We start from the raw sequence: 13,228 nt of genomic DNA, 5'->3' as shown, positions 1-13,228 counted from the left end.
AAAGTATCAATTAATATTAGAGAATTCCCATAAATTTCATTAAAATACACGAGAAATTTATTTATAACTTTATTTGAAGTCTTTCAAGGCTTGCTCAGAAACCACCCATTATGGACCAACTCCCAATCTGGAAGGGGATTATTTTATCATTCAGCAGGAGAGACCTACTAATTTTGTGTTCTTTCATGGGAAAAGCACAGAATGAAAAGAAAATAATGCATACACACATGCACCCATGCACACACACATACATTCACACACACACACCTATGCACACATGCACACACTCATGCATGCATGCACACACACAGGCACACACACACACACACACACACACCCATGATAGACATGTGAGAGCAGATACAAGACCATAATTTTCTACTTAGTGTTCATTTTGTATTATCTGCTATCACTAAACGCTTGGCATGAGCTGTCTGTCTCACTTGATACTGGCCCCAGCTTTTTGGTGTAGGTACCTCATCTCCTTGCTAGTTTAAAGGTGAGCAATATAAAGCCAGGAACTTACCCCAGATCATGAAGACAACAAGTGGAAAATCCCAGGGATTCATTGCTGTCTCTTGTCTTCTCCTGCTAGTGGTGAGGAGAATCTCAATATGGTGGCAAACTGCGGGGCCCTGTGCTGAGCTGGAACTTACTTGGTGGGCATTCCTTGATTCTAGAGAAATAGCTAGTACATTGTTGACGATCAATACTTGCCATGCATATAAGGTAAAAATGACAATGTAGTCACTACTTCTTATACGAGATTCAGCAGAGGCTTTGCAGGGTAGGTGGTATCTGAGTGGGTTCTTGGAAACAGGGATGAAGAGAAGAGAGAATCCAAAGAAGAGTGGTACTATAGTCAGGAGAGCAGAAAGCAGATCTGAGCCCTGGCAGAGAGGGAACGGAGGGACCAGAGGAAGAGACCCTGAAATGGGTGTACCCACCGACTAGGGAGAGACACTGGGGGGTCTTGGGAGTCAGCTTAAGGAGTTTGAGTCTAGGTCATTATCAGTGGAAGGTTCTGAGTGTGGCTCAAAAACGCCAAAGGATCATCCGAGGCGTTCTATTATATCTGTTTGCTATTTGTCATTTTACAAGTGACAGAAGGAAGTTAGCCAAGCTGCTTATCTGGGGAGATGGAAACAAGGAAACAATCTTTGTTAAAAAAAAAAAAAAAAAAAGGTCATGGGGATGAAGGGCTGTCTCAGGGGCTAAGAGTGCTTGCTGCTTTTCCAGACTGGAGTTCAGTTCCCAGCACCCATATCAAGTGGATCACAACCTCCTGTAAGTCCTACTCCAACAACCTCTTCTGGCTTCTGTGGGCATCTACACTCATGTGTACATACCAACACAATACTCACAATGCACAGATTCATAAATAAAAATAAATCATAAAACCATTCTTATTGGTCACATAACATTTTGGGTCATCACAATGAACACAAGCTAAGAATGATTGGTAGCCATTACCTATATCTATGGTATTTGAAAAGCATGAGAATGATGGTCTATTGTAAGAATCTAGAAATACTGTTACAGGAAAGAAAGATGCAAAATCCAGGAGGCCAGACAGCCAAGACAAAGAACAGAGAAGTTTATATAATGCTTGTTAATCGAGGATTTTAAACAAATGTCCAACCTGTTTATTTAAAGCAAGCATTTATCTGTTATAAACACTTATTATCAGTCATCAATGGGCTTTTTTGAAAAATGGCGAAGTTGTGAAAGAAAGTGATTTTTCTCTCTTGATATGTTGCTGGAGCATTTAAAAATGTATTTTCTATTTTATCAGTGAAGGTTCAAATACATAAGGAGCTATAATATCTGTGTTGGGCAGCATAAACACGCAACCCAGCCTTAAAGAGTCAAGAACATGCTGTGGTCAGTATTATTGTTGTTTCCCGATGAGCTGCCTCTTCTGTATTCTAATTATGTGAGGAAAACTCCCAGCTCTGGTCCATAATAATGCCCATTAGATCATGGGTGACCAATTCATCCGTTTGCCAGACCTTCCCAGCTTTAACCTTGACAGTCCTACCACCCACCACCCTAGTCTGGTAGGTCACCTAGTATGTGTAACAAACAAGCAGAAAAAGTCATACAAATATTTGAAGATCCTTAATAATGTCCATTAGCCATACAAATATTAATGCTGAGTGGTACCAGACTTGAACCAATAAAAGGCAATCTTCCAGGATGATCTGGATGTATCCTGTTTAATTGAATGTAAGCATACTTGTTTATATACCTCCCTGAGTCCTTTGTGCATATAGAAATAGAAACACATAGGATATACAGTTTATTTTCTGGTTGCTGTGACAAAACACCCAACAAAACAATTTAAGAAAGGAAAGGGGTTATTATGGCTCATGGTTCGAGTGACCAGTCCATCACTGCTGAAAAAATGTGGTGATAGAATGGTTCTTACTGTGGGTACTAGGGGAGTGGAAAAACTCACTCCCTTAGCTCCCAGTTAGGAAGCAGAGAGAGAGGTCAATGCTGGTGTTTAGCTCACATTCTGTTTTATTATTACTATTGAGTTTAGGGCCCTAGTCCATTGATATATCACAGGCATGCCCTAGCTTGGATTCCTATGTTACTCTAAATGCAGTCAAGTTGTCAGTGAAGATCATGGGTGACCAATTCATCCGTTTGCCAGACCTTCCCAGCTTTAACCTTGACAGTCCTACCACCCACCACCCTAGTCTGGTAGGTCACCCAGTATGTGTAACAAACAAGCAGAAAAAGTAAATCCAGAGAGGAATGGTGAAAACCAAAGGGGCAACTTCCCAGTATCAGAACCAGTAGTCCCATGGGCATTACCAGTTGCTACTGATTCTACTCCCCTTGAATTATGACTATAAACCTATTATAAGTCAAAGTGCATTTTGGCATACCTAAGCTATTGAACACCATATCATACCTTAGTGTAGCCTGCCTTCATTGTGCTCAGAATTTGTGGTGATTTGAAAGAAAATGGCCCCAAAGGGAGTGGTACTATTAGGAGGTGTGGCCTTGTTGGAGTAGGTGTGGTCTTGTTGGAGGAAGTGTGTCACTGTGGGGGCGGGCTTTGAGGTCTCATATATGAGCAAGCCATGCCAAGTGAGACAGTTCATTTCCTGTTGCCTTTGGATCAAGACTTAAGGACTCTCAGCCCTAGAACCCTGTCTGTCTGCATGCTGCCTTCCTTCCCACCGTGACAATAATGGACTAAACCTCTGAACTGTGAGTGAGCCATCACAATTAAATATTTCTTCACAGCAATAAAAACCCTAATGAAGACAGTTGTCATATTAACCTAGGATGGAGTAAACCTTTTAACATGAATCCTGTTTTACAATAAATATCAAATACATAATTGACCAATGGAATACTGTACTAACATGAAAACAGAAATGTCATGTGGTTATATATTCTTACCACATGCAGCCAAAAATTCACTTAAGTAAATCCATGTTAAATTGAAGACTACTCACATTATTGTTACTATTATCACTAAAATTTTCACCTTCTAATAGTTGTTTAGAACCTTGCTGTCACTCTGAGTGATGGCCAGAGTAGACGTCAGGTCCAAAGATGAGCAGCTCTCATATCTGGAAAGATCCTGAATTTTGACTCTTGGCTTGAGGTGTTTCCACGGCCCTCTGGAGAAGTTCAGGGTGTGGTCCTCCACCTGAACAACATAGAGAGATGGACCACTTATAACTCACACCATATATTTACTCAATACAGCCACACCTTCTGGTTTCATTGTCAACTTTCCAAGAGATGACAGCCTGAGTACTGTACCTGCATGTCATAGTGAGGGAGAGAAGGGAAAGGAAAGGGAGGAAGAGGAAAAGGAGGAGGAGAAGGAGAAAGAGGAGGAAGAGAAAGAAGAACAAGAAGGGGAGAGGAAGAGAAAGGAGGAAGAGGAGGAAACAGAGAAGGAGGAAGAAAAGGAAGCATGTTATCAGCGTGTGTGACTACCTTTCTCTCTCCCACACACACTCACCAACACATGCATGGCCCTATTTTAAAATGGAAAAGCTATCACACCATTCAAGCTTCTTTGTGACTTGCCTGTTTCTCTGACCGTGAAGCTCCCTCCAGAATAGCACATAGGGATGCATCTCATTCCGATTAATAGCTGTATGTTATCCTGTCTCTATGAGATCATAATCACTGTTCTGTTATTGAAAGACATGATGTTTGTACTATTGCGCTTGAAGATCAAATGATGATATAAGGAAAATTTACATATAGGGTTTAATTAATTGCGTATATGGATGTTGATTGGCAAAGAAAACTTGTTCTTCACTGTGCAAGCAGTCAGCCTAGGACAGAGGACGCTTGAGACAAAAGTGAGTGAGCTGGGATACTTTGGAATTCTTATTATTCTGCAGCATATAGATTTTTCTCTGCACTGGGGCTTATAGACAAGAAGTCTGGCAAGCCACTGTGTTGCATAGTGATGGACGGGGGAGGTGTCAGCATGACACCTTCATAGAGCCTCATTCGAAAACCAGCACTCAGCTGAGTGCCACAATTTAACCCATCAAACAAGGGTCCAACATCTGACTGTTTCCACCAGGTAAAGAGGCAGGTGACCTCCTCGGGTGTGGGGGTGGAGTTTGCCCAAGATAAACACTCTCTGGGACTCTCAGCAGGGCTGGCGTCTAACAGATAGGCCAAGTCCTGGAATTTCAATGAATAATTTAACCAGTTCTCTAGTTGCAACTTCAGGGTTTGCTTTCAGCTGCTGGCACCACTGTCTTTTGCAAGCAGGCTCCTCCCCCCAAGGGAGGTATGGAAATTTGGCTGAGATTCACTGACATTTTGAGAACCTACTAGGGCCAGATTACTCTTCACAAGAGTGGAGATTTATTTTCCCCCCAAAACAGGAGTTATATGAAATCCAGATGTGTAAAGATTTGCTTTTTAAATAAAAAGAGCGAAGCTTGGTATCACTGGCCCAGCACATTGATTGTGGTCATAATGTATGAAGTCTGTCTCCAGAATGTCAGTCTTTCCAAATACTCACTGGCTTCTGTCACCTGGAGACCTCAGTAGACATGCCCAGATTCAGTAGGCACACGGTGGACTGAGAACATACCTTTCTAAGAAGCTCCTGGGAGCTGATATTGCTATTATGAGGAGTTACTTTGAGTAACTCCAGCAAGGCTGGAGGAAGCCTAGAATTCCCTTGAAAGAGAACTGCTGAACGCTGTCAGCTCAGCAGCGGGGCTCAGCAGAGAGGCAGGGTTGGGGCAGGGCGCATGTGGGTGTTCATTTTCCTAAGGGAACTGCCAAGCTGTCGGACACTGTATTCTAGCTACAAGGGCATTCCATTGATAGGGAGACTAGTTGTGTAATGATTGTAACTCACCCTTTTAGAGTACTGGCAATCATACTATCTTCTCAGGGAACTTGGGGTACCATGGGCAGCAGTTACCGTTACCGATGAATTACATAAGCGCTGTGGATGGGAACGCCGAGGCCACCTTTTAAGCAACCAGAGAGAAGGTGTGCCTGGCTCTGAAGCATGCCACAAACTGAGACGTGAGGGCTGAAACAGGGTCTGCCTTACAACATAGCAGAAAGGAAGCCCAGGAAATGCATAGTCTGGGCTAACTAGAAATACAGACGGAGAAATTGTGCCTTTTGCTAGAGCTTGGTCCCATCCTCCCTCCTAGCTGTTCAGCAGAGCCGTCTCTGTGTAGAAATGTCTGCGTGGCCTTCATGGAAGGCCAGTGTTATAAATGAAACTCGTAATCACCAAATCACTTACTTCCTCATCAATCCCAGCTGATGTCTCAAAACTCTCTAGATCATACTTCCGGAAGCCTCTTCAAACACTCAGGAGGTGAGGCACAAGTTGGGAGCTCTTTGCTGTTCTTTTATCAAAACTATCCTTGGAAAGGGCTGATCTTAAACATAGGATCTGGGTGCTATGAAGTCTTGAAGGTCACCGCAGTATCATCTGCTCTAAACATAGCTCAACAATAGCTGGCTTCCTTCCTTAGCTACTCCTTTCAAGTAAAGGACTTTGGGTTTGTCCTGGCTTACAAAGAGCTCAGAGGGCTTGAAGGGCGGGGAGCAGATGGCTATAGTGCAGTTTCTCACAAACTGCTACAATTACTACTGTTGGTCCTTTCAAGCAAGATGGAAAGATGCGTACCTGATCTGGTTTGATAATGAGCAATCGTTACAGAAATCTTTGAACTGAATGCTTTCTCTTAGGGCTGCAAATGCATTTTCACATCCTCTAACAGTCCAGATGGCTCATGGGAGGGATCTACTCTGTGAATGTTTCTACCAGGAGGCTGCCATAAGTTTTGTCAACTTGACACAAACCTACACATACCTAGGAAGAGGGAATCTCAACTGAGGAATTATTTTCATTACATGGGCTTGCCTGTGGGGCATGGGGCGTTTTCTTCTTTGTTGATTGGTTCGGGGAATTCCAGCCCACTGTGGGTGGTACCCTCCCTAGGCAGGTGAGCCTAGGTTATATAAGAAAGATAAGGGAAGGAAGTGGTAAGCCGTGTTCCTCTGTGATCTCTGCTTCAGTTCCTTCCCCCCTTGATGACAGACTGTGATCTGTAAGCCAAATAAACACTCTCCTCCTGAAATCAGTTTTAGTCGATGTTTATCACAGCAAAAGCAAAGCAAGCTGGAAGGGATGCACGTACCCGAATATGGTTTTATAGAACTCTCGAGATGGAAGATGCTGGAAGTAGCAAACCAGATTCTTAGATTTACAGAAAGGACCCAGGAGATGGGGGAACACCTAGCCCTTTTAAATGCAGATCCTGAAATTTGAACTCAGGTTGTCTTGTCCTCCAGGCGAGCAACAGAGCTATTTCCTCCACCCATTTTGGATCTTTATAATGGCCACTTACAGCTTTTATCTGAGCTAGCAGGTGGAGAACTTTCTAGGTCTGCCCACAAGTCATGCTCCTTCTCACGATCACACACAGTGAGGGCAGCAAACTAACCTGTGTAGAGGGGCTGTCCTTGTTTCCAATGCCAGAAGGTGATGGTCAGACTGAAGCAACAACTTGCTTAAGGGCACATTTTTCTTGCACCACAAGCAGGGCCAGCATGTACCTACCAGTCAGGAATCTGAAGGGGCACAAGAATCTCATAACTTCAAGCTGCTTTTAGAAATATTGGTGGGTCTTCGAATAATTCCCTACTCTGATCTCCTTCCTTTTAGATTGTGATATCCTGGGTGATTGTGTGTGCTGTGTAATTCTTGGAGTAGGCCTATGTTTTTTATGGGAATACAATGGCTGGGACATTTCCTGCTTTAGTATGCCATTTGGAAACGGCTCTCCTTTCCTCTCTTGCCTGGACACGAACAAAAGACAGACTCCTTGGCAATTACAGCTCGGCCCCGAGCTTGACCCTGTAACAGAGTCAGGTGCGAGTTCGGAGTGAATTCTTTTCAAGGTTGAAAATGAAATGAAACCGAGTCTCCTTGAGTGAATACCTGGCTGAGCCTCAGAGTCTGGAGCAGAGGGGTTGTCTTAGAAAAGCAGAAGATTACATCACTTAAAACACATCTTTGCCGAAAGGGCTGGTTTCGGTTTTTTGTCATCCTGGGACTGAGCCTAGCACTTAATGCTAGGAAAGTGCTATGCCCCTGAGCTACGTTCCTCAGCCTTCCCCTTTTTAAATGGCATGTGTTTGTGTTGTTTGTGTGGTGTGTTTCTATGGTGTGTGTGTGTGTGTGTGTGTGTGTGTGTGTGTGTGTGTGTGTGTGTGCTCATACCACACTTAGAAGCAGGAGCCTGTGGAGACCTGATGTCTATGTCGGATGTTTTACACTTCATTTATTGAGTGAGGGTCTCTTACCGAACCTGGAACTCATGCATTCCAGCTAATCTCATTGGCCAGCTTGCCCCAGGGCCCCCTCTTGAGTGCTGGGATTACAAGTAGCCACAACCTCTCCCAGGCTTCCAAGTGGGTACGGGGTGACCTGACCTCTAGTCCTCATGTGTGTGTGTAAAGCAGTTTATCAGGGCTCAACTACATAGCGAGAGTCTCAAAAAGAAAAACTGAGAAACCAAGCAAGCAAACAATAACAAAAAAACCCAGCCCTTGGAGATCAGGGAACCAGGAGGAAGAGGGTGGGCAGACACTGTAAGAGTCAGAGGGGATGGAGGACAGCAGGATAACATGGACCACTGAATCAAGCCAGCAGGGCTCACCAGGGCTCCCTGGGAATGAAGCAGCAGCCACAGCATGGGGCCTGCATGGGCCTACACCAGGCCCTCCGCATATATGCATTTATGCTATGCTTTTAGCTTGGTGGCTGTGTGAGAACAAGTACTCCCCCCCCCCAGTGTGAGGACCCCACTCTAGACACAAACAAAGCCTCAGAGAATTGGCTGCCCTCTTCTGTATCCTGTGTCTCCCAGGGCCGCCTCACATCCCCATGGGCCTCTAACTTCTTTTGCAACTCTTGGCCAATGTAGCCTTTTCCTCTGTCCCCAACTCAAGCGCATTCTGAGCTAAGTCTCATCTATGGAGGGTAGATAACATTCCCTCTTCGTGGGGTACTGTTACTCTGGGCAAGGTGAGGCCCCCAGTAAACTCCTTCTATAAGAGGCCTTGGCCATGGTTTTTCATCCCAGCAACAGAAAGGTGACTAAACAGAAGGAGAAGGAGAGCAGTACAAAGTGGAGTGGGAGGAGGGACGGAGTAGAACTGGAAGGGGTGGCCACTCAGGAGAGCAGGAAGCAAGGAGAAATATCCAAGCACTGTGATGTCAGGTCCAACCTGCCACCCAAGTTCCAGACCCCGGCTCTCTGACCCTGCCTCCAGCCACTTCTTTCTCTGTCATTTGTTTTTCAATAATCTCCTTGCTGAATATCCCCCAGTGAGCAGAAGCTCTCAGTGCCTGGCAACCCCAGGGACTCTGAGAGTAAGAAGGGGTGATGTCTAAACCAGGCAAATGAAATCGCATCGTGAAGAGAGGGGCCCAGAGACTGCATTTTTTTTTTTCATAAGTATTAGGGTGGAAATTTCAAGCGCTGTAAACTTGCTTTGTTGACATGTCCTTAAACACTGATTTTGCACAGATTTTTCTAGAAAGTCCCAGACATGGGAGCTTTTAATAACGCTCGTGACTCTGATTTGATCTCAGTGCCATCATCTTTTAATATGTCATGTTTGTGAACTCAGGGTTGAGAAGTACTTAGCTAAACTCAACTTAGGGGGAGGATGACAGATCCTGTGATTTCTCTAAAGTCTGCCCAGACTATTAAGATTCAACATCCAAACTCAACTTTAGGACTAAGCAGAGCAGACAGGAGGATGGCGATAGCGGAAGAATCTCAGCTATCCTGGGATTTCAAAGGCCAAACCTGGCATAAGAAATGGTTCCATGTCAAGATGCCTTTGTTTGGTATGCAAATCCTGGGGATTATAGATTGGGTTCATGAATATAAAGGAAATGGCTTCATGAGCAATTTCAGAACTAATTTTGATACCGTTCTGCAATAACAAAACAGAGTGTACGCCAAGAGAGGAAAGTAAAACTTCTGAGCATGCCCTAATTAAGAGGAAGGCTAAGCTCAAGTGGGAAGAGATCTTCAGATTAAGCCCACACTGAAAGGTGTTCTGTCTGCTTGGGGATGTAGGATTTTCAAATCACGTTTGCTTACCTGTGCGTTGGTGTGTTTCTGAGGAAGAAGAATTCCAGCTTGAGTTTTCCTGATCTAAGCACTGAGAGCTATAATCAGGTCTAGTAAACAGCATGGAGCAGGGGTGGGGGGTGCTTAAACATTTGTGGCAGAAGTTCCCGGATGTTGAGAGAACACAGACTTCTGCTGGGCTTCACTAATATAATGCCAAGATTCTGTCCCTACTTGACTCCAGTCCCTTCCCCTCTTCAGTATCTAGACTCCTTTTAAAAGCATTCGGCTGTAGCATGTTTCTCTGGATAGCAACCTTCTGGCTTCACAGAGAACAGACATGTACCTGCTTGTAAATGTACCATCAGCCAACACAGCATGAACCCCTTTCCCCAGTCTCCCGCTGCAGGAAATTGACAATGGTCTAATTTGGGAACGTTTTTCTCTGGCTACTGAACCCTGGCTATGGTTCCTCCTGTGTTTGCCCTATGGGTTGAGAGAGTATTCCACCCAGAATCCCCTGAGCACGGGGCATTGTCAAGCTTTTGTGCCACCACGCAGAGGCTGCAGACTAAGTCCTAGAACTATAAAGGTGTCCAAGGAGCTCTTCTGAGTGCTCATGGTCTATGCTTGTAATGACAGCAACTCTAACCATAAAGTGAATCTCATGTGTATCATCGTTTAGTCATGTAACAAACCTGCCGGGCTTAGATTTGAACTTAAGGAAGAAGAGAAAAAGGGGGAGGAAGAGAAAAAGGAGGAGGAAGAGAAGAGGATGAAGACAAGGAGAAGGAAGATGAAAAAGAGGAGAGTTAGGAGGAAGAAGAGGAGCGAGAGAAGAGGATTTGAGATTTCTGCCAGTGAAGAATTCCTTTCTAAAAGTCTTGGTGGGGGGGGGGGGATGGTAAGATAGCTCAGCTGGTCACACTCCCTGCCATGAAGTCTGACAACCTGAGCTTGGTCCTCAGGATCCACATGGTGGGAGGAGAAGACAAACTCATTGTAAGTTGCCTTCTGACCTCCACACAGGCACTCACACACACACACACACACACACACACACACACACACACACACACACGTAATTGAAAATTAAATATTTACTGGGATAACGTCTTAGCATGTAGAGGCTGGTCATGAACTCCCTAGGAAGCCCAGGCTGGCTTTGAACTCTCTGTCCTCCAGTTGGGATCTCAGTGAGCTCCAAACAACCTAGGTGAATCCCAGGGTTTTCTTTGTCTCGCTGTCAGTCCCTTATCCTCCCATTAGCAGGAGAGGAAAAGAGATGGCAGTGTGTGGATGTATGCCAGAACAAGTTTTGAATGCACTTTATTTTTTTTGTCACCTACATCATAGCTGTCCCTGGGGTGGAGACAGGGACCTGCTGGGTGCTTTGTGGGGAACTCTTCAGGGACAGGCTATGATGTCCATTATGCACCAGACCGTGATGAAGTGGGTAACCATCTCTCTGAAATGTGTTGTGGGACTTGTAGTTCTGTGTCAGGTACCCTCTTCTGGTGGTGGTGTAGATGCGGATTCCCTTCTACAAGGTGGAGTATACAGGTACCTTCATGATACAGAGTGCAAAAGTGGCACTATCAATCCCTTCTGTCTCTATCACAAAGACCAAAACATCAGAAGAATATACTTTGAACACAAAGCAACTGGAGCTTCCTCAGAGAGGGCAGCTTTCTGGTCCATGGGATGCCCAAACATAGTCCAGCTGATTATATGGATGGGTAGAAGTTGGTTCTCTGGTGCTGCTGGGTCAGACTCCGTGGTGGCTGCAGGTCCTGGTTTTTTGTTTGCTTGCTTGTTTTTTGTTTTTCTGGTGTTTTGAGACAGGGTTTCTCTGTAGCTTTGGAGTCTGTCCTGGAACTCGCTCTGTAGACTAGGCTGGTCTCAAACTCACAGAGACCTACCTGTCTCTGCCTTCTGAGTGCTGGGGTTAAAGTTGTGTACCACAGCTTGGCGTAGGTCCTGGGTTTAACTGATGTCAGGCTTCTGCAGTTTCCGAAGGCTGTGGCTCTAGAACATCTCATGTTGAAAACTCCAGTTCAGCATTTATGAGGACCATGCTAGGGAAGCAGAGGTGGATGCAATGGGTCTCTGCAGTCAGCTGGGATGTGGCTATAAGCCCAGAGTCTGTTCATTACAATCCACGTTCTTTTTTGTTCATTTGTGCCCCGGGCCTCAAGCATCTGCCCTTCTCCTTTCCAGGCTGGAATCGACGGGGAAAGCATTGGCAACTGTCCTTTCTCTCAGCGTCTCTTCATGATCCTCTGGCTGAAAGGAGTCGTGTTCAATGTCACCACTGTGGATCTGAAAAGGTAAAGGACCCTATGTTCATGAGGGAACACCTAGCACACAAGGAAGAGTCAGATGGGACGAGGGATATCGGGTGCCATCCTGGGGCTCCAGGCAGCCTCTGATGGATGCCATCTCATTGCGCAGAACTGTTCCCAGAGTCCAGCCCAGGGCACAATGGAGGCTGAAAAGGCCAGGACCTTCCTTCCTCTGGGCTGTGCTTCACTACCTTGACTGGAGAGAACTGATTAGCAAGGAAAAAAAGAACACAAATGGCCACTCAACGAGTGTGTGTCTCAAAGATGGTCACAGGCATCTAAAAGCATATTTATTACAATGGCACAGACATTGCATTTGTGGTACCCTGGTGGGACTTCAGGAGTGACAATTGAGTCTTCAGGGAACTGGAATCCAGACCATTTCCGATCCTTTGTCTTCCCTCTGAGAATCCATAGTGTGAGGGTTCTGGACAGGAGAACGGCATGTAGAGGGCACTAAAAGGAAAGAAGTGGCTTGATTGGTCTGTTCACTTAAGCTTCTGAGTCTAATTTTATTCCTATTTATTTATTGTGCTGAGGCCCATACTTGGAGCCTCATGGGTACTAGTCAAGTGCTCTACCACTGAGCTGTAGCCCTGGTCCTCTGACTAGAAGTCTTAAAGCATAACAGGTGACTTACACCCCTGGGCTGGCAGTGCCCAGAAAACCTTTACCACATCCCTCTGCCCACAGTGGAAAATCACCCAAAGCTGTCATGCTCCATACTGTTTTCCCAGTGTCTCTCACTGTGTCCTATCCGCCTGGAGGCTGGCCCACCTCCGGCTGCTTTTACTCCCAGCAGCTCTTGGCTAGGGGACTTCTGTGTAAACAGGATCTTCTTACTCATCTCTTCAAAATTACAGAATACCCTGCCTCCAGGCTCAACTTAAGCCCCGATTCCTTTGTAAGGCCTCTATACCCCATCATTCTCCAGAGTGGCCTTCCTTTAAACTCACCTAGCTCCTGTTATCTGGGCTTATGCATAATCATTATTTAGCATTTCACTCAATTATACCATCTAGAGATACAGTACTTAGCAGCCACTGAGAGCTTCCCTGTGTAAAATCCTACACGATGTAATTTATAAGGGAAAGTCCGTGACTCCATATTATATCATACAAAGAAGCTGAGACGGACCCACTGAGGGGATGTGTTCCCTGTGCCCAGCCAGATACAGGAAGGGCTGCTACTAAGATCCTAGTGTCGTGTCTGTTGTTGGTTTCAGCACAATAAGGGAACATGTGTCTGCCATGC

The 13,228-nt window shown here is 45.2% G+C and overlaps 1 protein-coding gene across 2 annotated transcripts in view; it reads left to right on the top strand.

Moving 5' to 3' along the window:
- Clic5 (chloride intracellular channel 5) overlaps positions 1-13,228 on the top strand; it is a 133,777-nt gene that overhangs the window by 77,461 nt on the left and 43,088 nt on the right. For both annotated transcript variants that reach the window (XM_051204254.1, XM_051204255.1), the window contains exon 2: positions 11,850-11,959. In XM_051204254.1, coding sequence (XP_051060211.1) covers positions 11,850-11,959 — 110 coding nt within the window. The remainder of the gene's footprint in view (positions 1-11,849; positions 11,960-13,228) is intronic.

Source organism: Phodopus roborovskii, unplaced genomic scaffold (assembly GCF_943737965.1).
Source record: "Phodopus roborovskii unplaced genomic scaffold, PHOROB, whole genome shotgun sequence".
Taxonomy (NCBI): domain Eukaryota; kingdom Metazoa; phylum Chordata; class Mammalia; order Rodentia; family Cricetidae; genus Phodopus; species Phodopus roborovskii.
This window is presented reverse-complemented; position numbering and strand designations above follow the sequence as displayed.